Here is a 23498-nt window from a genome sequence, read left to right on the forward strand (position 1 = left end):
GACTGAGTAATGTTTTGTCAACTTTAAAGTTTAGTAGATATGCATGTTATTATTTAGGTGACATAGAAAAACTAACTTTGGATCCTGAATTTAAAAATAATTAATAAATTAAAAGAGATTTCCTCAGAACTACATTTGTGGAACAGAGATAGTGTGGGCAGAATGAAAGAAAATGAGGGACTTAAGGAACCAAGATCTGCCAGCAAAAAAGTTAATATCATTGGGCAAAGGTAATTTCTAGCTTTGACTCTTAGATGAGAATCCACATGTATCAGAATTTTGGCCACAGTTAAACGATTTTTATGGTTCTGTCTTAAAAACAATTGTGGCTACTTTACCTACAGAGTCCATGCTTCCATATATTTTTATCACGAAATTCGGCCAACTAGTTGAGTTTGATAAAAACGTGTGTGTTTTATTGTTGTTTCAGGAAGCACAGCACAGGTCACAAATTACATCCCTTGAGATTTGACAATTTGTTCACAAGCCTGATACAAAATCTTCCACACACACCCCCCCCTTCCCCCTATCTGGGCCATTATCAAGTAGGGTTAAGTAAAACACCAGGGTGGAACATTGCCACTAAATGTCAGACCTCTGGCTCCAGCATCTGTTTTGAGTTATTGAAACAGCTGTCTGAAGTAACGGCATCAAATGTGAATTTCTCATGTGTTAACGCTGCAGTGGTAACAAGGATAGAATCTCTTCTTAGATTGAAAGTTAGGAAAAAAATTATTCTTGGACACAATCAGGAATTTAGCAGAAATCGCTACCTTGGAAATTTAACTACTTACAACACACAGTCTTTCCTTTAGGGAAGGAGAACTGAAATCTTCTGTAATGTGCAAATTCTCGTGAACCATTGATATTTTATTCAGTTGTCAACACAATCAGGCCATTTGGCAACATATTCCTGAACTATTTATTCTACATCCATTTTGAACAGGAGAGTACTTCAAAAAGTAGTTGTAGTCTCAACTGAAAGTTTCATCCTTAAAACTGTTATTCTTTGTTCAATGAATTCTAAAGGGAGAGACATTTCAGTTTAGGAAAAAAAGTTAAGTTCCCCATGCTAAACTGGTCACTGATGATTAGATTTTGGGTTGGGGAGACTTTAAATATGTAACTGCTTCAGAATTAGAATTAAAACTTAGCCATGGAAGAAACCGGCTCATTAAACACCAAAGTCACTGACACATTCAGAAAATAAAAGTAGATACAGTATACATATAGTGTATGTAAGGAATACAAGACTGGGAATTAGCAGATCTGAGTTCAGAACCTTAATTTTGACATTTATTATGGGCAACTTATTTAACTCCTCAGTTTTCTTATCTGTGAAATAGGGATAATGATATGTATACTACCTCACCTTTGTAGACCTTAATATATTATGTGCCTGTGTGTTGGGTAGGGATGAACTTCTCAAAGTGAGAACAAAACCCAAATTTTTCAAAGTTGCTTTATGGAATTTAACTGGAATTACTAAGTTATCATTAATAATATACCAGATATACTGTAAACTATTTTATGAATAAAAATTTGGCATGGGAAAAACATGCTCAAATTATTTCCATAATATACAAGGGGATGAAAACAAAATAATATAAAGCAATGACTACAGAGATAATAGTCACAAAATCCTTGTTTTCTCATGGTGGGGGTTGTTTTCTTCACATTTACCCATGCCCATGAATGATGATGAAATATCTCAACTGTTAATAAGCAGGTGGTGGATTGCTGGTGTAGAATGCTAAATACACCACATATACAAGCAAAATAATAATAAAAAACAATGATGCAGTGCTATGTGCACTTTACAATTATTATTTGATTTGATTCTATGAAGTAGGTGCTATTCTCTCCATTTTACAGCCGAGGAACCTGAGGCAGAAAAGGTTAAGTGACTTGCCCAGGATCACACAGCTAGTAAGACTGGATTAGAATTTGGGTCTTCCTTACTCTAGGCCTGGTGCTTTATCCACTTGTGCCACCCAATAAACTCACAGTAAAATATATCTAACTGATTTTTCTTTGTTAGGAGGGAAGAGGAACCACCAGGAAGTGAAAGTGGCATAAAAACATACACATAAAAATTGATAAAGTGTTTTTAAAAGGACTACCTATGATCAGTCTTATACTTCTGGCCCAAAATAACTGACATTTCCAAAGCCACAACAGGTTTTAAGACAGGATGAAGCAGTGTGACAAATTAAAGGGCAAAATCTGCTCTAACTGAATATCCTTTTCTCTACGGATACATATGTAAACGGTGGGCCAGTGTCTTAATCTAAGAAAAAGCAATTGCAGTCAACATATACAATTTAATTTTTTAGTTTATCAGCTTAAAAATAGGGTGTCTTAAACCTGACAGAAAAGAGAACTCTTAGATAAGGATGCTTCGTGAAAAATGACTTTTATTAGCTACCAGAAAATTCATCTGGGGTCTGGCAGTGTGTCTAAATACAGTTGTGCTCTCTAAGGAAAAGGTATACTTAAGGTAGTTAAGCTAAAAATGAAATTATCTCCCCTAACCCCCGCCCCCATCTGTCCCTGAAAGAGAAAAAAAAAAAGGAAAAGGACAAGGCTTTACCAATTCAAATGAATGCATTCAGTGGCCCTCAATAGTGAATAGCTGGCTGGTACAAACACTTAAAATTAGCTTACACTGACTGTTCCTTAGCAACACTCTATCAGTACACGATGGTGCTGCTCCATGCTCACTCATACATCAAAGAGCCAGGAAATGGTCATTGTTCACTGACACAGAACAAAAAGATAGGAAAACATAATGCTAAAAACGGTCTCCTCATTGCCCTTGTAGAGTGGGGAAAGCACAGATTTCTCACTCAATCTTCTATTCAAGCTACCAAACCTCATGGATCATTATTTTATCCTACATTTTTTTCTGCTTCTGCATTCTTAGACTTTTCATAAAAGGTGGTGATTTATATCCTGTTTAAAAAAAACAAAACCATCACAGGGAGGTAAGGGCCACTGGCTTTGTTTGACATTAAGCCAAATAAACTGTAATAATAAAACCCCTCTCATGAGCCTATACGTCAGTCTGAAGCTATTGTTGTCACGATGTACAAACTGTGTACCAGAAACTAATCAAACATGTACTCTAGCAAAATAGGTCTATGCCACAAGTGAGCAGCTTCATAAAATGCCAGAAAGAAAAGCACAGTCTAAGTTTTAAAATAACATGCTTCTCTTTTCTATGAATACTTTTTACTTTAAAGGGAGTAAAAAAAGATCGAGTACAAACTAGCACGGGAAGATTTAGTTAAATCTTGAACTGACAAAGTGCAGTAATGGGATTGTATAGAGTTCCTGTCTTTCTACTCACACTATGTCACTTATTAAAAGTATCAATAGTGACGTACCTGTTAACTATATAAAGATAATATATAAACCCCCCCACAAATTTGGATTTAAAAATAAAATCATTTCTATCTACATTAGAAGATGAGATTAGCATTTTATCCATGTGATCCATATAAGCATTATATCCATCTGAAAAAATACACCAATTTGACACAGAAATATGTATTTGCATTCATCCAAATAACTGATTTTTTGCCAAGTACTGGAGCTTACCTCTTGTACTTGGAAAGGAGTTATTAAGCTGTTCCATTACTTCTTCTAACCCTGTGCTTGTGTCCTGAGGAGGAGGACTGAGTAGGTCATCCTCACCTTAAAAAAAATAGCCAAGAATAATTAGAAATGCCTGAACCATATAAACATGATTCTATTTACAGTTGGACAAAATTCCATTTTTAAAAAGATGATATATATCAATTTTTACTTGCATACTAATAATGGAAAATTTCTCTGTGCTCATTAATTATAAAGTGATAACAATTCCTTAAAGTCAAGAATAAATCATTTAAAGTAATAATAATTTCTTAAATTCCAGAATAAATAATTATAAAGTAATAATTCCTTAAAGTGAAGAATAAAGTTCTATATGGCATTATCCTTGGAGAAAAACTATACAAGCATTAAAAAGTTTTTAGGTATATCAGCAAGCCAGTTTATACTTTCTTAGTATTTCTGAAAAATTCATGAACCTTTTCATTTCAACATTTCAAGTGAAAGAGAATTAAAACATGTTGGTAAGTTCTACCATGCTGAAATTCAGATTTGAATAGATCCACTTTATGATGAAAAGAAACAGTAATTGCAAGACCATAGATTTAAGAGGTAAAAGGGAGCTTAAAATTATGTAGTTCACTTCTTCCAATTTGGGGACAAAGAAACTCATTCCTAGAATAGCTAAGTGACTTACCTGACTGTACCAGCAGTAAACAGCAGAAACAAAACATAAAACTCTTTCATGATTAGAGGGATTTAAAAATGCCTCTCCTAAACCATTCCTTAATACAGTGGTAATTTTTCATGCCTTCTAAAAAAGATGAATCTCTGACATTTTGTTATTTTATTTCAGGAAGTGGGGAACAGATATGGTAGTAGTACTCTCTCTCCTTTGATAGTTAACAAAAAAAAAGAAAAGAAATCAAGCTTAAATCCTTTCAAAGAAAGCCCAGATCAGGGAGTAAAAAGCACACTGAGATTTTGTACTGCTATAGTGTCAACATGGCAGACACTATGGTCTCCACATGTTAAATACCCTTTCATTATTTTTTAATGGTTGATAATGATGGCATTGGAGTAAAGCTGCAAAGAGGTGGTAAAAGGAGTTAAGTCTGGGAGGATTTTTCTGTTTAAGTGAAGTGAAAAATTAAACATTAAGATGCAAGGAGCTAGATAGGTCTTGTGGATTTAGAAGATCACTATTTAGTATGTGGATGTGTGGATTATGGTGGTATATGTGTGGATAGGTGCATCTTCAGGATAAAAAAGAGCACTTAGTACTGTGAAGTATATTGGATTGAAATATAGGAAAGGTCAGAGTCCTTCAAAAGATAATAAAATTCAAAATGTAAGTTTAATGAAAACCAACCTACCTCTAGAGTCCTTAAAACTAATTATTTTTAGCAGCCCCACTTTTGGATAGGAATAAAAAAACTTTCTAAAAATTTCAAATGATGTAATTAAACTTCCATTTAAATAAAGACCTTATTTCTGTCATCCAAAAGTGACAGATATTCTTTCAGACATTCTGATACTCTTGAATAAGTTATACAAGGCAAGATGCACATCATATAAACAGTTTGGGGTGTAAGCCTCTCAAATATTTATGATTCTCATTCTCAAGTCCACATTTATTGCTGAGTCTTAGTCTTTGTTTAAGCTACAGGATAAAAAGATCCCATGAAGATATCCTAATTCAGCACAAGGAATGACTACAATGAAGGGTTTTGTATCACATAGTAGAAAGATAATAGGTGGGTTCTAATATTAAAAGATATTTCCAATTTTAGTACTGACTCTTATTAACTATGTAATTGGGAGATGTCTGGGCCTGTATCAGGAAGGCCTGCATTCAAAACAGGCCTCAGGTACATACTTACAAGTATGCACAAGTCTATTAACTCAATTTGCCTTAGTTTCCTTATTTGTAAAAAGAGCTAGAGAAGGAAACTGCGAACTACTCCAGTATTTTTGCCAAGAAAACCCCTAATGGGATCATGAAAGAGACATGACTGAAAAACAACTAAACAACAAAAAACTCTTGAGCCAAGTCACTTAGCTCCTTTGAGGCTGTTTTTTCATCCGTAAATAGGAATAAAAAATTTCAAATCATCTATTGAGGAATATTGTAAAGAAAATGTCTTATAAATCTTAAAGCACTATGGATATCAGGTGGTTTTGTGGGTAACTGGGTTAATAAATTTCAGCTGAAAATCTAGGAAATAACAAATTTATTTCCTTTTTCCCTGAGAATTATAGAATGTTTTATTGTTTTTCATTAATACAATCATTTCCCAATAAAAATCTCTCTATCATACTGCCTTTCATTTAATAAAAGTTCAGAAAAAGCAAAACTATCTAATATATCAATTGCACTTTTTACTCTTGTAATTTGCCCTCAAATTAATTGCTATTGTCCAAAACCACTGAGAGATTAAAGAATGTACATTCCACGTGGAAAACTTGGGAGTCACAATTCATCCTTTCATGCCAACATTCCTTATTTAAAAGTTGCTAGAGTATTTTTTTAAAGGATAAACTTTAATGGTGATTTTGGGGAAAAGTGGATATAAAATAGGTGTTTGATTTTAATTAAATTAAACTTATCTGGCAAGGAATAAATAAAAGAGATGAAATACTATTAAAGTGATTAGAACGCCTGAAAGCTCTGTTGGTTATCAGGTTTTCTGTTCCATTACTGATGCAAATTTTGGCTGTAATGGGCAACATGTGGCTTTCTTTAATGGAGGCAAATCCCTGTTAGTGAGAGTGTGCCTTACAGAGTAAATCAGAACCAATGGAGACACTCATCAGCATCAATATTAATGTTTCTGACAGTTTAATTACACCAAGTTAGAGCTCCAGGAATGCTTGTAAGATAGATTCAGATGCAGTTCAAAACAGTAAAATGATCCCCTGAATAATCACTACAAATGGATTATGAAGTATAATCTCACCAATGTCAAATAATTTTATCTTTACAGACTTTTTTTTTTGGAGTATTTTCAAATTCTACAATTGAATAGAAAGGCCTCCTTTTCAAAGGAGAGAAAAATGTCCCCAAGGAAAAAGCTATAATACAGTTACTTTTGTTCCTGGTTGCTAAATTGAATATCTTTATAAAACTTATCTATGTAAATGTCCAATATTATACTTCTGCCTCTGCTACAAATGACAAACACAAAAATAAAAGAACCCAAACTAGAAAGTTTAAAAGCTCCAATTTGTCAATGAAATAATGCATTAAGAATTATAAATAGAAAGATGAGATGCAGTGGAGATCCTACAAGATTCAGAGATCCTTTAAAGCTGCATATTGGGTTTTTGATGTAACAATTTCATTCTCCTCCATTTGTGCATGATGAATAAGTGACAGAACTCATCAGTTTATCAGAATTTTCTTCCTTTTTGGTATGAGATTTTATGTATTTTATAATGAGAAAATTCACATTTTTTTTAAACTTTTACCTTCCATTTAAACTCCATACTGTGTATTGGTTCCAAGGCAGAAGAGCAGTAAAGGCTAGGCAATAGGGGTTAAGTGACTTGCCCAGAATCACACAGCCAGGAAGTGTCCAAGGTCATATTTGAACCCAGGACTTCTTGTTTCTAGGCATAGCTGCCCCCAATGGACATTTATTTCTACAACACTGAGCAGAGAGGCAACTATGAAGTAATTGCACAAATTCCACCAAGGAGCCAATACACCGAAGTTAAGGGTCTAAAAAAAAAAAAATGACGATAAAATGGTGAAAACATACACATAGCCCTCTCCTCTCTCTGACTAAACATGCCTGTGTTCACAGCCAATAACACCTCTGTGTCAATTTCACTGGTAAACTTACTAGAGTGATACCTCGGGGGGGGGGTGTGGAAGGGGGGGTGGTGGAGATTACATGACAAATGAGAAGATGGATGGGAAATATTTTAGAAACTTTAAAGTCCTTTATTAATCTTAGCTATTATTGTTTCTGCCTAAATTAAAAAATATATAGAACACTATCTGATTGGAGACATTTCTATCATTGGATAACTTCTAAATATTTTATCAGGACATATAAAGCACAAATTAAAATTCCAAATGTCTTGTACTATAATATCTATTTGTGTTATTTTAGTGCATTAGAAAAATCAATGTATTTGTGGTCAAGGGACCCGGGTCTAATTCTGGCTTTGTTACCTGTGTCACAAGAGCTGACTATTCTGGTCCTCAGTTTCTTCATCTGTAAAATCTAAAGAATGGACTCAATAAGCTGTAAGTTCTAGATTTAAATCTGGTTTAGTTCCCAAATATAATTTTTCATCATAATCACTGTCATAAGGACAGTATCTACCCTGAACAGGGTAGGCTTATTTTTCCTTTAAAGAGAATGAAACTTGGATGGCAATTTGGAACTATGCCCAAAGAGCTCTAAAAGACTGCCTACCCTTCGATCCAGCCATAACATTGCTGGGTTTGTAACCCCAAAGAGATCATGGACAAACAGACTTGTATGAAAATATTTATAGCCACGCCCTTCAATTGGGGAATGGCTAAACAAATTGTGGTATATGTTGGTGATGGAATACTATTGTGCTCAAAGGAATAATAAACTGGAGGAATTCCATGTGAACTAGAAAGACCTCCAGGAATTGATGCAGAGTGAAACAGCAGAGCCAGAAGAACATTGTACACAGAGACTGATAACACTGTAGTAAAATCAAATGTAATAGACTTCTGTACTGGCAGCAATGCAATGACCCAGGACAATTCTGAGGGATTTATGGAAAGGAACACTATCCACATTCAGAGGAAGAACTACAGGAGTGGAAACACAGAAGTAAAATAACTGCTTGAACACATGGGTTGATGCGGACATGGTTGGGGATGTAGACATTAAATGACCACACCAACACAACTATCAATAATATGTAAATAAGCCTTGACTGATCACACATGTTAAAACCAATGGAAATGTATGTTGGATGTGGGGGGGGGGGGTTGAAGGGGAAAGTAAAAACAGGAATCATGTAACCATGGAAAATTTTTCTAAAAAAATAAAATATTTAAATCTAATTTAAAAAAAAAGTGAATGAAACGATTCTGAAGACCTAATTAGTCCAGAGAACCAGTGACTTAGCTTCATGGTGACCTAAGCACAAAAGCCACTACACAGTCAGTGACTCCTTCAGGTTTGACATCCTTCCTAGCATCACCACTGTCTCCTTATTGAACATTTTTTCCTATGCCATAATTAAACTTATTTCTCTTAACTAGTAGATGGAATGAGTATTTCATTTTGTTCTAAACTTATTCTTGAACCTAGACTTTACCAGGTATGATAGCCCAGAATTACCATATCCACAAGAGATATTTCATAGCTGCAAGTTTGGGACTAGGGAGTCACAAAAATAACTCCTACCCATTTCACAAAACAAAGGTCAATTCTCTAAAATTCTATTTCTATAAGGTGAAAATAATAGCTGGGGACAAAAAAATTATTCTGAACAATATTCAATGAATTGAAAATGCTTTAAAAATTAAAAGTTTTAGGGTAGCTGGGTGTCTCAGTGGATCAAGAGCCAGACCTAGAGATAGGAGCTCCTAAGTTCAAATCTGACCCCAGACACTTCCTGGGTTTAAAAAAAAAATTAAAAGTTCCCAAATCATCAGCTTTTAGTTTTTCTAAATTTCTATAACATTCCTGGGAATTCATAAGTTAACTATATACATATACATCCTTGCCTACTTCTTGTTCCTTTCTGACCCTTGCTATAATGTTTTGAATTGACGTCCACTACTGAAATATGAAAAGACATTTACTAATTACTTGGGGATAAGAACAGAAAACTGAGACCATCTCTCTTCTTGAGGCAGCAAAGTGGAAGGCAATGTCCAAGGGTCCTAAGGTTCCATAAGTAGGTCAGATAACAGTATTATGGGGACTGCAAGGTACCTAGAAGCATGATCACAAAATGAGGTGATTGAGGACATGTTAGGTCTTCTAGAGAACCCCCAAGGTCTCTTCTAACTCTAAATCTATGATCATATGACCAAAACTTTGAAGAATTAGTTAGGGGAAATGGAGGAAGTTATTGCCACAATGGGAGCAGCAGGTATTTAGTTAACATTAAAGAAAGTGAAATCTTTAAGGCTGAAATCAGTTGGATACACATTATTGTTGTTCAGTCATTTTTTAGTCATATCTGACTCTTTGGCACCCCATTTGGGTTTTCTTGGCAAAAATACTAGAATAGTTTGCCATTTCTTTCTCCAGCTCATTTTATAGATGAGGAACTGAGGCAAAGTTAAGTGACTTCTCCAGGGTCACCTAGCTAGTGTCTGAGGCTTGATTTGAAAATGAATATTCCTTACTTTGGGTCTGGCACGCTATCCATTGTGGCTGGGTACAGGTTAAATAGAATAGGTGTAAGGACAGGGACTGAACCTTTTAGTCCTCTTAGATGAGTTTCTTCTTCTAGTGTAGACAAGATTTTCCCTAGAGAGTGGTGTAGGATCATATAAGCTCTTCAGCCCAGGTCTACTTAATTCCAAATCCAGCTTTCCAGTCATGCCAGGGAACCTTCTCTATTAAAATCTCCAGATGATACTACTAAAAAATATCCCTCTCTCACCAACTTGTTCTAATGAAGGCTTTCACAATGAAATTGTTAAAAGATGAATGTTTCTAAATTATGAAATTTAAATTTAAATGTTAGCTAGTAATTTGATAGAGAATAACCCTGTTTGAAGTAAGAGAAAAAGAAAGTGGGACAGATTGCCAGTAGGGAAAATCTTTCTAGGTAAGGCTCCTCAAAGAGGAAATGGCTTCAGGCCAAGCTGAAGGGAAGTACTATGCCTACTTTATTCACCTTCTCCAAAAGTAATCACTGACTACATATAATTCAGATACAAAAGGAGTTTTGTTGAGTGCTATCCCACTCTACAAAAAAAAAAAAAAAAAAAAAAAAAAAAGGTTCGATGCTATTGTCACTACTGTCTTTTTATCTGTGCCTAAGCAAATTATTTTCTGGGGAAAAAAAAGCTGTCTATGAACAAATAATTAAATCTGTCATGGAGTGATTAAGCCCACAATTTCTATTCCTTTGGATCACTGATTTAAATCACATATTATGTTCATAACCAATTTTCTCCTTGGTATGCTATTACCTTATCATTGACTTCTCCAGAAAACATTCTTTAGCTTCAATTACAATTTTTTAAATCAGAATTTTGGGAGGAAGTATTTTATACATAGATACACTATATGGATTCTGAAATCTATTTCAGTGTCTACTCATGCTGCTAAATACCAGGTGGCCATTTCTCAAATAGCAGGGAAAGGATCCGAAACTGATAACTGGCCTGCCATGATGCACTACTGAACATGATCTTCAAATGGGTTTTAAAACTTCTTAAGCATGTGGTCCAAACACACATGCCCATGTACTGATGAAGCTCAGGCAATACTGGAAGAAAAGCATATTTCATTAGATTACGTAGCATTATGAATATAATTTCTTTACACTTGAGAAATATATTTAGGGATGCTGGTCTACATTAGAATAGCAAATCCCAGCATTGCAAAAACCATTCCCCAGAGCAAATAACCTTAATTTCATTTATTTACTTGTTCACATCCTTCCTCAGATAAGGAGCAAGATTATTTGGGAAACTTTGAAAAATAGCCAACATTCAGTTTTTCCTTCAAGTAAACATAAATATATATCACTTGAATGTTAGGCTGACGTGGTATGTCTAGCACATTATCTATAAATAGAAAGATCCTTAATCAAGGGCAGGCCTAACACAGTCCAGGCTACTGATTTAAGGCTTAGAGCCCAAATTAAAATATTTATAGACTATAAAATGGGATAAAAATCACTTTACTAATAAGAAATAACATGACAAATACAATTTTTTTTTAAATCCGTACCTTCTGTCTTAGAACCAATACTGTGTATTGGTTCCAAGGCAGAAGAGTGGTAAGGGCTAGGCAATGGGGTTTAAGTGACTCACACAGCTAGCAGATGTCTCAGAGCAGATTTGAACACAGGACCTCCCATCTCTAGGCCTGGCTCTCCATCCACTGAGCCACCTAGCTGCTCCCAAATACAATTCTTAAGATCCATGCCAAATCAGAAAGGCATGCCCACATGGAGGTCTTCAATACCAACTCCCCTTAGGCTGAGCCTTTAATGTTTCAGATGGCAAGGAATCAAACTAAGATAATGATGATCCCAAGAACAGACTCCCTGTCCTCTTAAGGGGAAACCAACCCACCTTTCATAAAAACAGGTGCCTCTCCTATCAGGACTTGAAGTCAGAAGCCAATACTTTGAATCCCAAGCCTACCATTCCTATTGCCATTTCATTCGGTCTCTCATTCTTCTTTTGATTATACAAGATAATACTTTTACTGCCTGTATGGACTTGTAAAATTCAACTTGTATATGGCGGCACATTGGCACATGGCACATTAGCACAGTTGAATCCCTCCTCGATTCTTACAAGTTGTGTTACTTTAGATAGGACACTTAAATCCTTTTTTGAGCTTTAGCTTCCTTCTTATGCATAGAAATAGGGAAATAATGCTGTGTTACTTGCCTCACAGGGTTGTTGTGAGGCTCAAAGTAATCTTCACACAGAATTAAATTATTCTCTGAAATAATGTAATTTCTTCAGGGTGATCTGTAGACCTTAAAGAGCTCTGCAAATCTCAGCTATGATGATGATGATGATGATAAAAGATTTGGTAACCTATAGTACTATATACATTTAAACTTCACTTTCCTTTTGTATTCATTTAAAATTCTGCCATTCACCCATCGGTTGTCCAGGGGAAAATTCCAGAAAACTCTGGTACTTCCGACTTCTAATTTGTGGGCTCCAACAAGTGTCCCATTTCCCCTTATTGCCATCAGGTTTAAATAATTCATGTTCCTGAATTCTGCACCAAGCACCCTGAATACCACTTGTAAAATATGCTATGTGGTAAAAACTTTATTTCAAATATAAAAAAAAATTATTTGCAGAATAAGACAGATCTATCCCGCCAGTGTCTTGAAGGTATAGACTTTTCATAAGTGTTTGATATTTCTGGCAGGTACTGAAACTATTATTATTATTACTTCTTTTGGGTCCCAACATGTCCCAATCATTAGCTCAGGAAATTCCCCTCCATGAGAGGCTGATACACTGTGGTACGATCGAACATAACGGACTTCTCTACTAGTAGCAATGCAAGAATCCAGAGCAAGGCTGAGGACTTATGAGAAAGAAAACTAGCCACATTCAGAGGGAAGAGAAACACAGAAGAAAAACAACTGCTTGAACACATGGGCTGATGAGGATATTATTGGGGATTTAGTCACTAAATGATAACTCTAGTCCAACTATCAATAATATGGAATTAGGTCTTAATCAATGATACATGTGAAACCCAGTGGAATTGTGTATCAGCTAAGGGGGGTTACGGGGGTTTGGGGAGAGAGAAAGAACATGATATATGTAACTATGGGGAAATATTCAAAATAAAAATTAAAAAAAAAAAAAAGAAAGAAAGAAATTCTCCTCCATGGAGGTATTCTTCTATCAGGCCCAGAGTGTTGCTCAGAGCCCTAAGAAGTTACACAGTTGGTCTATACTTGTTCACATAGTGTGTACCTTCAGGAAGATAAGTGGTATGGATCAGCAGAGTTTTGAATCTCTCAAATACCCCAGAAAATTCTTTAAGATTACGTTTCATGACAGGTATTCATCTGCATTGATGGAAGGAGTTTCCCGATGGGGAGTATCCTAGTCAATAAAATTACAGGTTCAGTCTCCTCCACTGCCCCTGAATAAAAGTCTGTGTTAAGTTTATGGTGCCACATCTGAAAAAACTAGCATCTGAGACAAAAGCTTGCCTGGGATTGTACACACATTAGATACAAAGCAGAGGCACAGAAAGAGCCTCCATCCCTTCTAAATTAATGAGATGTCGTTTCCTAAAAAGTGGATAGTGAGATAAAGAGGAAAAGAGGACAGGAAGGCATGGAAGCCAAGAGAGCCAAGTCCTCATACTGTCTGCATTACTACTGAACTGTGACTTGAAGCAAGCTGCCAAACCATTCCGGGACTCAGATTCTTCAGGATGGAGAATGGGTGGTTATACTAGACAGAGTCCTTTTTTAATTTTACGTTCTTTCTGAGTCAGATTGCTTTGTGGAAAACATCTCTCGTTAGAAGTCATTAAAACTGGAAAACTCAGTATTTTACTACTTTGAATGAAGCCTGATTTTTTAAAAACTCTTAACTTCCATTTAGAATCAATACTAAGTATTGATTCCTAAGTAGAAGAGTGTTAAGGGCTAGGCATTTGGGATTAAGGGACTTGCTCAGAGTCACATAGCTAGCAAGTGTCTGGGGCCAGATCTGAAACCTAGGATGACTTGGCTCTCTACCCACTGAGCTACCTAGCTGCCTCCAGCCTGATTTCAACAGATATTATAATCCCCTAAGAAGTTACACAGTTGGTCTATACTTGTTCACATAGTGTGTACCTTCAGGAAGATAAGTGGTATGGATCAGCAGAGTTTTGAATCTCTCAAATACCCCAGAAAATTCTTTAAGATTACATTTCATGACAGGTATTCATCTGCATTGGTGGAAGGAGTTTCCCCTTCCACACACACACTCTCAAGACAACTGTTTCTACTTACCCATGGTTTCTGAAGTTTGACTGCCAACTACTCGGAGCAGCATTGGTTGACTGCTATCTGACCTCTGTAAAGAGGTGGAAGGAGAGGATGCTGTTGTACCATTCACCTTGGCCTCTGCCTGGGGCTGAAGCATTAGAATGAAAGAAACTTATTTTACAGCAATGAACATACAGATACAAGATTTTCTATTTTGAAGGGAGAGCAAACTACATTTTGAAAAGGAACAATTTTTTTATGAAGGAACTATAAAAATTAATCTCAAGTTTTAATGGACCTCGGGTATAAACGACTCCAAGATCTTTCTTCTGTTACAAAGATTTTTCTTATCAGTAAAATGAAGGAAAATTGTACAAAGAATACAGAAAGCAATTATGTGTAAAGGTAAAAAGGAATACATTATGTAAACCAATATGAGCCAGAAGTCTTCAAGACCCAAAAAGGAACATGAAAGTATCCACCGTAAAATAGAAAATTTAACAATAGTGGTATTGCCTATTTTGTCCACTAATAAGCTAGGTTGGCTTTATTTGCAAAGCTATTTTGGGTTTAAAGTCCCTGAAGATGATGGATTATATGCTGCTAGATGTTTAATATGTGTTGTCTGAGGATATATTTTTTTTTAATTTCTCTTTCTTTAGGGACCAAAATGATAGAAAAGGCAAGAAAACACACATACAAAAGAATAAAGCTTAGGAATAAATACTATTATATCTAGAGGTTAAGCTATCAGGTCAGATACAAAATCCTTTATGCCTGGCACATTTCAAACTAGACTACAATATTGATGGGGTCTAAGAATTGCATGAAAAGTTTTTGTGGCTAATACTTTTATCTTCACACTCACAAATCTCTGATCTCACTGAGAGTTTGGTTGTCAGATGGGGATAGACTTTATGGGAGATTTAGACTCTTCTAAGTGTAACCACCACTGCCCAACATAAACCTCTGCCCCATTCAGGACTGTCTCCACCTTCACGTTGTCTCCTTCACCTCTACCTACAGTATTTTTCTCATCACTTGTGGCCTGACCTAAGTCCTGTACTACCTCTCACAATTTTTCTTGACTAACTCAAATAATAATGAGTATACCCTTTTGTACTCATTTTCTTTACCGGACTTTATTACATACCATCTTGTTCACAGCTTATTTCATGGAAATATACATATATACCTTGTTCTTTAACTATGAGTTTAAGCTCCTTGTGGAAATAAATGGAATATCTCTTATACTTCTTTACTAGACCATAGTGCTAGACACATAAGAGGCGTACAAAAAATATTCCTTGGCTGGCTTAGCTTATAAACGAAGCCGTGTGTATCCAATTTTTAGTTTTGTTTGATAAAGGGGGGAAAAAGACTCTATAAAAATTCTAAGTATTAGATTTGGGTCTCACTTGTTCCAGGAGCTGTCTAAGTCTATGCAGCTGTGACTCCAGCTGCTTATTGTGGTCCTCCAGGATCTGCATCCTGGCTTCCAGGCGGCCTTTGTGTTGGCGCAGGAGCTTGGCTTCTGCAATGAGCTCAGCATCCCGGGGGCTCTGGGGAGAGATGGGCATCATCTCGGGAGGGGATGGCAGTGGGGACAGGCCTTTGTGTTCGTGCTGCTGCTTCAGTCGGTCATATTCTGCTTGTAGATTCCTGATGGCAAAGAAAGAAATCACAAATATTTAGCATCTTCAACACATTTTACAGGCAGTAATGGAGAAGTCATTCTGAAAAATACCTGAGATGCTTATTAAGTAGTTTCCATTAAGAGGAAATTATCAATGCTAAAGGACTGGAGTAGAAGACAAATTTTAGCCTACCATTTGCTTAATAAGTATGGGCTGTATTCCAATTTTTTGTGTCTTACCAAAAGCCTTATGGATATCACATTCAGATAGGAAAGCATCAAAACAAACTGATACCCCTCCCCCCAAAAAACAACACTTGAAAATTTCCTAATAAAGTGATTGCACTTAAATAAAGACATACATAAAACACAATTATTATTTTCCAGACATGTTTAGGGTTCCCCTCCTAAATTAATAAAAACCTAAACTCAGAAAATCTGAATTAAATGAAGCAAAAAACACCAAATATCTACTCCCACAACAACAACAACAACAAAATTGGTTGGCATGAATCTTCCAGCTTATTCTAAAGCTTCATCTTTTTTCTATAACCCTTGGGTGAGGACTAGAAGCTGGATCAAAGATTTTAAGAAACCATTAATGGCTAAAGATATATATACACACACACCTTGGCCAACAACCCAGTGGAAACAAATTCTGGGGATTTAATTACCATTTAAAAGTGTGTGTCCTTTTCTCTTAAGAAACATTCTGTATCTTTTCCACCAAGTACAATAATCGCTTTTATGATGAAGGCTGAAGTTAATTACACATTACTTACTAATGGCTGGTGTCTATTATTGTCCTATTAGATTTTTAAGGGAAGGGGACAGAGAATTTAATTATTATCAAAAAGTTTGGCCTCAGGGCAAGTTTTTGATACTAGTTGTACACATAAGAACTATTAAGTTTTAAGAAGTAATATCTTTTAAATTATAAGCCTTCATTTTGTGGACATTTATCTGGTACCGTTTCATCATCATCTATAACTCATAAGTGATCTGCTAGAATGTAAACTTCTTAAGGTCAGCATTTACATTCCCTCCAATACCTAGAACAATGCATTGCATGCAGAAGATATTTTTGTCATTTTTGATGATTTATAATGAAAAGTTGTATTATTGATATTCCAAAATGTATTTTAGTTAGGGACCTACTATGGCACAATGCCTTCTTAAGATAAGAAAGTACAAGGTAAATTTCATTTGGCTGTTAACTTAGTTTGCTATTATTGAAACAAATATTTTATTTCACTTTCTTTGATATTATATGCCTATTACCTAATCTCTAATGATTCTCTGTTGAAATATATTCATGATTTTTTTAAAAATAGATGAATGTTTGTAAGCAATCAGAAGAGAAATTCCATAGAGAATCTATTTACATTCTTGATTATCTTTTAAATTATATTTCTATGGTAGCTCCCTAAAGGACACTAATTCAAATTCACTCTTCATGTCTTCTGTCACCACAGTTTCTTCCTGCAAGCAGTCATCCTAGAAAAGAACATTTCCTATTCATTATTAGTTTATTGTTTTCCACAAAGCTAAGAAAAAATTCCTCTCATTCTACAATTAGGTAGATGTATCTGATTACTGTTTTATTATCAAGTATATGAATGTAGCCTTCCAGATAGAGAAAAAAATTTTCTTAATTCCCAAATAATTAATGGATGTAAGGAATGAAATGAACTATAAAACTGTTGAAAGAAGCAAGGCACAAAGAAGACAAAGAAAAAACTTAGTCATTTTCCTTTTAGGTTTAAAGAAAGCTGGAGAAAGGAGGATTAGAGGCTCCATCTAGAATTTTATTACTTAGAAGTATTATTATAATAGTCTTGAAACATTTGGGTGAACTCTGGGTGGTTATTGGCTGCCAATTAACCTAAAGATAGATGATCTAATTTTCAAACTAGAATTTCCTCATCATTTCTTATAACCTAGAACTCTATTGTCACTGAAATATAGGAGTAAAATATATTTTCCAGGAGTGACTTGAAGATGGAGTATTTATTATATGCAATATACATATCCACATAGAAAGTTTATAACTATATATGCCTTATCCTGGCATTCAAAAACCTCTGCAATCTCCCTCCAACTCTCCATTATCTTATACTGCCTTCCCCATATTCTGTTCTTGCCACATCTATTTTCTGTTCTCAAAATATGTTTCCCTCTTCTGAATATTTTCTCCCAAGAATTCACTATACTGCTTTCTAATCCTTTATGCCTTCTCTCTCTACTCCTTGCCATTTTTGCCTGCTAGCATCATTCTCACCATCTAAAACAAGGCTCAGGTTCCACCGCTCCACTTATTAAAATCTTTCCTGATCTCCCCTCACTAAAAATTATCTTTCTTCCCAGACTTCTCATAGTATTTTCTTTGTAATTCCTGTCTATATGCACTTTACTATATTTATATGGGTACAAAGTCTTATCTCCCCTACTAGATTGTGAAATCTTTGAAGACCCAGCTTTTATTTGTTTATGGAGGCTTTTTAATAAATATTTGCTGAATATAATCTACCCATCAAGATAGGAAAAACAGAGCAAATAATTTAAGAACTTGAAAATATATAGATTAAATATCAACTGCAATAAAAAAGCATAAAAATGTTCTTAAAATGCCATACAAAGAAGCAAAGCTTAAGATACAGGACAAAACAAATGTTTTGGTATGAACACATTTCATTAACTGGAAATCTGGTGTGAGGTAGAAATCATATTTTTTGACTGTAGACAAAATTTGTAAATATCTCAACTAAAAAATTTTCCTCTTTTTATATGCTCATTTCTCTCCAATCCATATTCTCTAACTCTGTTCCCTAATCAAAACCTGTTTTCCATGCAGGATAGAAGTGATTTATGCCTTAGTGTGAATTTAAGTCAAGATTATTTCTTCCAGGAGCATATGCATTTTAAATATCATATTGAAACACAGGACAGAATGCTTTTTTTCTTTTAAAGGAAATTTCAAGACTGAGCAGGTAGAAGAGATATTTTAGTGGACAGAAGGGTTTTTATAATATCTATGAAACTCTAACCAGCAGGTCCCTTATATACAGGGTTAATTGCTTTTAGGGGCTGGAGCCTTAGGGTGGCCCAAGACTCCATGTCAAAGTAGAGGGTTTGGTTTATTCTAACAGAAAACATAGATCATCTCTAATCTAATAGCACTTCTTGAAGTTGTCACAGATTAAATCTTGGTTTTTAAAGCTTTGAAATTGTATTTGAAAGTTGATTTATTATTAAATGTGTTGACTTTGAGTATTGCTTTTGAAAAGCAAGGATTTTCCTCTATGTTAGTTACCCTCTATAACTTGTAATGATAACAGTTTCCCCCATGATCTTTTACTCTATTGCCATTTGGTTTGTTACCACAGTTGGTCTGGACAATTCTATCACATTGAGACAAGACTAGATTATGAGTTCGTAACTTTTTTTTGTGATATGGACTCCTCTGGAAGTCTGGTGAAGCCTATGGACACCCCCTCCTTAGAATAATGTTTTTAAATGCATAAAATGAAATACCCAGAAAAGAAAATCAATTATAATGAAATGGTTATTAAAATATACAAAGTTAATAGATCTTTGATTTCAAGAACTCTTGCCCTAGGATGATTCCAGAGTTTCCCTTATCAGTTGGATACTTGAATTTGTTTTTTTTTTAAGATTACAACATAATAAACAAATCCTAATGATTAGTCAGAGCTATAGATTTGTTCATAATACAATTTCTTTCTAGTTTTCTTTTAGAGCATTGAAGATGGACCATTTTTTCTTTTACTTTTTGTGAAATAATCATAATTTCTTATGTATTGTCAGTTGACAAATGTTTATTAAGCATCTACTATGTTCTGAATACTATTTTAAGTGCTAGGGATACAAAAGGAGACAAAAGACAATCTGTACAAACATTTTGTGCATAGGATAAATTGGAAATAGTTAAGAAGGAAGGCACTAGAATTAAGAGAGGTTAAGAAAGGCTTCCTGTAGAAAAAAGGGATTTTAGTTGGGACTTAAAGGAAGTCAAGGGCAAAGATGAGGAAAGAGAACAATCCAGGAATGGGAGAGAAAGTCTCCAGAATCCTGAGATGGAGTGTTTTGTTTGAGGGGGAAAAGGAGGCCAGTGTCACTGGTCTGAAGAGTAAAATGGCAGCAAGTTAGGTATAAGAATAAAAAGAAAGGTAGCAGAGGTGGGGTTATTAGGTTATAAATGACTTAGAGGATAAAATAGTGGATTTTGTATTTGATCCTGAAGGTGACAGGGAGTCACTGGAGTTTAGTGAGGGGGGAAGAGAGAGAAAAAAGAGAGAGAGAGAGAGAGAGAGAGAGAGAGAGAGAGAGAGAGAGAGACTGACTGTATGACAAAAATATGTTCGTATGGTCAAACCTATGCTTTAGGAAAATCACTTTTTGGTTGAATTTAGGATGGATTGGAATGAGGAGAGACCTGAAGCAGGCAGACCTACCAACAAGAGATTAAAACAGTTGAGGCATAAGATGAGAAAAGCCTGCAGCAGAGTGATATAAGTATCAGTGGAGAAAGAGGGACATATTTAAAAGATGTTATAAAGATGAATTGAGAGACCTTAGTAATAGATTGGATATGAGGGGGTGGTGAGAGATAGTAAGGGATTGAGGAAAACACTTATTTTGTATTTGGGAGAACTGGATGGATGATTGGTGCTTTCAATAGTAATGGGGAATTTTGGACTGGGAGAATATTTAGGGAAAAATTAGTAAAATGCCTACTGGACATTCCATTTGATATGTCAAATAAATAGCTGGAGGTGTGAGACTGGAGGTCAGAGAGGTTAAGGCAAGAGAGGAAGATCTGAGTCATCAGCATAGAGTAATTATAATTTTATATCATATCTTTATACTTCTTTACATATAGATTATAAGTTTATACACATTAACAATAATTACATCCATGTAATATTCTTCTTCTAAACTTTTAAGGTACATCTTTTAGAATTAATTTTATCATTTCCTCATAGCAATATGTGAGAAATAGTTGGGTAAGTCAGTCAAGAACAGGCAGACTAGATAGGTTCTAGACTAGAAGAAAGGAAAACCCAAGTTCAAATGCAGTCAATGGGAAAAAAATTTTTTGACCATAGGTAAGTCATATAGTCTTTTTAAATCTCCATTTCCCATTCTGTAAATAAAGATCATACCATCTCCCTCCTAGGTTGTCATAAGGCTTGCATAAAGTAATATAAACAAAATGCTTTGCAAATATTAAAGAAAGATAAATACCAATTATCATTCCTTTTTTATTTAAAACTTTACCTTCCATCTTAGAATCAATACTGCGTATTGGTTCCAAGGTAGAAGAGGAGTAAAGGTAGGCAATGAGGGTTAAGTGACTTGCCCAGGGTCACACAGTAAGGAAGTGTCTGAGTCCAGATGTGAACCAGGACCTCCTGTCCTTGGGCCTGGCTTTCCCTCCACTGAGCCACCCAGCTGCACCTCTCAATTATCATTCTTAGTGTCTCTTTTTAAAAGATGAAGAAACTGCAGATTGATTCACTTTGTTTAATATCTTGCTCAGTCTACAAGGTTTCTAATAAGACATTCTGTAATTTCTCCTATAAGGAAGGAATAAATTGAGCATGTCAATTCTGAAATCTGAGCCCTTGCTTTGGTTCTAATTCCCAGAAAAAATTTTGCTTTTTTGTTCTCTGGCAAGTAAGCCAGAAACCCTTACCACCTGTGATCAGTAGAGTCCTCTGATACTATTTATGAGATTTGTTATTGAAATGTTAGTGTCTCTCTGTATCATGGAGATTCCCTTATAGATGGTTATAATAATCTCTCATTAAATAAGCTCAGCAAATTCAGTGTGATTTCATATTTATCTCTTCCTGACCTCGAGTCAAATGAACGTGAGTTATTTATTCAGAATTTGTAATGAATTAGTTCATACTTCTGCTGCATTTGATCCCAGCACTGACTGAATTACAATGAAGAAGTGAGGGTGAATAATCATTGGGAAAAAAAATCAGTCAAAATCTGATTCCTCATAGCATAAATATTTCCCTAGAAAAGACAATAATCTTTTAAACATCTATACCAGCACCTGAGGTGAGCTTCAAACAATGTAAGGGGGAAAAAAAATCCTATAAACAAACAAACATAACCAATCAACCACACGAACAAGTCAGTCTAGGAGAGATGCTAATGATATGCCCTGAGCAAGGCAGAACAGAACCCAAAAGCCAAGTGACTTCTTTTATGTCTTAGGAAGAAGGGATATCAGTCTAAGGAAGCCCAGTAAATATACACAAGAATAATATTTACAGTCACATTAAGGACCCAGCAATGGAAGGAAATTAATATCAAATGGAAACATGAAGCTTGTTTAAAAATCAAAACTTCAGGGAAAAAACGTACGAGGGTATAAAGCCAGGACACAAAGTATATGCTTTGGGTATAACTTAGCTGTAATATAGTAACGTGCATTGTAGTAATGTGAGTAAACCAGGAATTAAGATGCCTGGTAAGACTACAACCGTGGGTCATTAACTCTAGGATATTCACTTTGTGGCAATAAGCAATAATGCCTGAATAATCAAAATGTATTTCTTTAGTATTCATACGCACAAACTTTAAGCTTTTCTTCCTTGTCATAAAAGGCTACCATACTATTTGGTGTGTACAGACAAATTTGTTCCATCTATTCAGAGGTTCCTTTGCTCTTGATAAATAGGACTAGTATAAGCAAATGAAGCCATAAAATTTCTTGCAAATGACCTTTCTGCTTATTGATGCTCTCCCATCCCCATCACTCAATGAAAAATATCACTGCAAACCTTTATAGAAGAGAATTCCTTGATTTCAATGTGGTCTAATGGATTCTGAAAACTCAATTCCCCTTTCACTTAAATGACAACATAGAGTTTTATAGTTCACCTACCATTATGTAAACTTTTATGCCTAATGGTGGTAGGGAGGGGATTCTGGGTTTGTGAAGGCAATACCAGATGGGGGGAGGTTCTGGCAGCATCTTACTTAGGCAGGCAAGATTGGTGTTTATAGATCCGGGAATCCAGAACAATTGTGTACACCTCAGCTTGGAAGGGCTGAGCACAAAGGAATTAGTCATATCATTTGCCTCAAAAATCTCCTCTCTGGGTCCATGCTCTCTTATTCCACCAGGTGCCTGTGCCTCCTGTGATTCCTCCCAAAGTACGACAAATAGAACTTATTAAATTCCATATCGCTTGGGCCACCCCCAGCACAAGGTCCCTATCTCCCTTCACTGATCAGCTTGCTTTTCCCTTGAGAGTATTCATCAGTGGAACCCCTTCACACCACCCAAACCACTCTCTTATTCCCCAATTCCCTTTTCACTCACTCCCCTGTAGGTTCTTCTCTTCCCAAGACCACAGAGATTAATCTCACCTCATTGCTGGCCTTTGATTTGATCTCCGCACATCGCACATTCCTTTCTATCCCTTTCTTCTACTCCTTTCTCCCTTTCATGTACTCTCCCATGATGAAATGTAGTTCCACAAAAAAATATTGATTCACCTCTAGGAAAGATGCTGCCAGGTTGTGTCCATAATGCCCCATCCTCAACTCTTCACCA

At 35.5% G+C, this 23498-nt stretch overlaps 1 protein-coding gene across 4 annotated transcripts in view; it reads right to left on the reverse strand.

Annotated features, from left to right (window-relative positions):
- DMD (dystrophin) overlaps nt 1-23498 on the reverse strand; it is a 1921557-nt gene that overhangs the window by 12528 nt on the left and 1885531 nt on the right. For all 4 annotated transcript variants that reach the window (XM_044670154.1, XM_044670158.1, XM_044670156.1 and 1 more), the window contains 3 exons: nt 15678-15921; nt 14284-14407; nt 3604-3699 (listed from right to left, as the gene is read on the reverse strand). In XM_044670154.1, the coding sequence (XP_044526089.1) occupies nt 3604-3699; nt 14284-14407; nt 15678-15921 (464 nt within the window). The remainder of the gene's footprint in view (nt 1-3603; nt 3700-14283; nt 14408-15677; nt 15922-23498) is intronic.

This window comes from Gracilinanus agilis, chromosome 3 (genome assembly GCF_016433145.1).
Source record: "Gracilinanus agilis isolate LMUSP501 chromosome 3, AgileGrace, whole genome shotgun sequence".
Taxonomy (NCBI): domain Eukaryota; kingdom Metazoa; phylum Chordata; class Mammalia; order Didelphimorphia; family Didelphidae; genus Gracilinanus; species Gracilinanus agilis.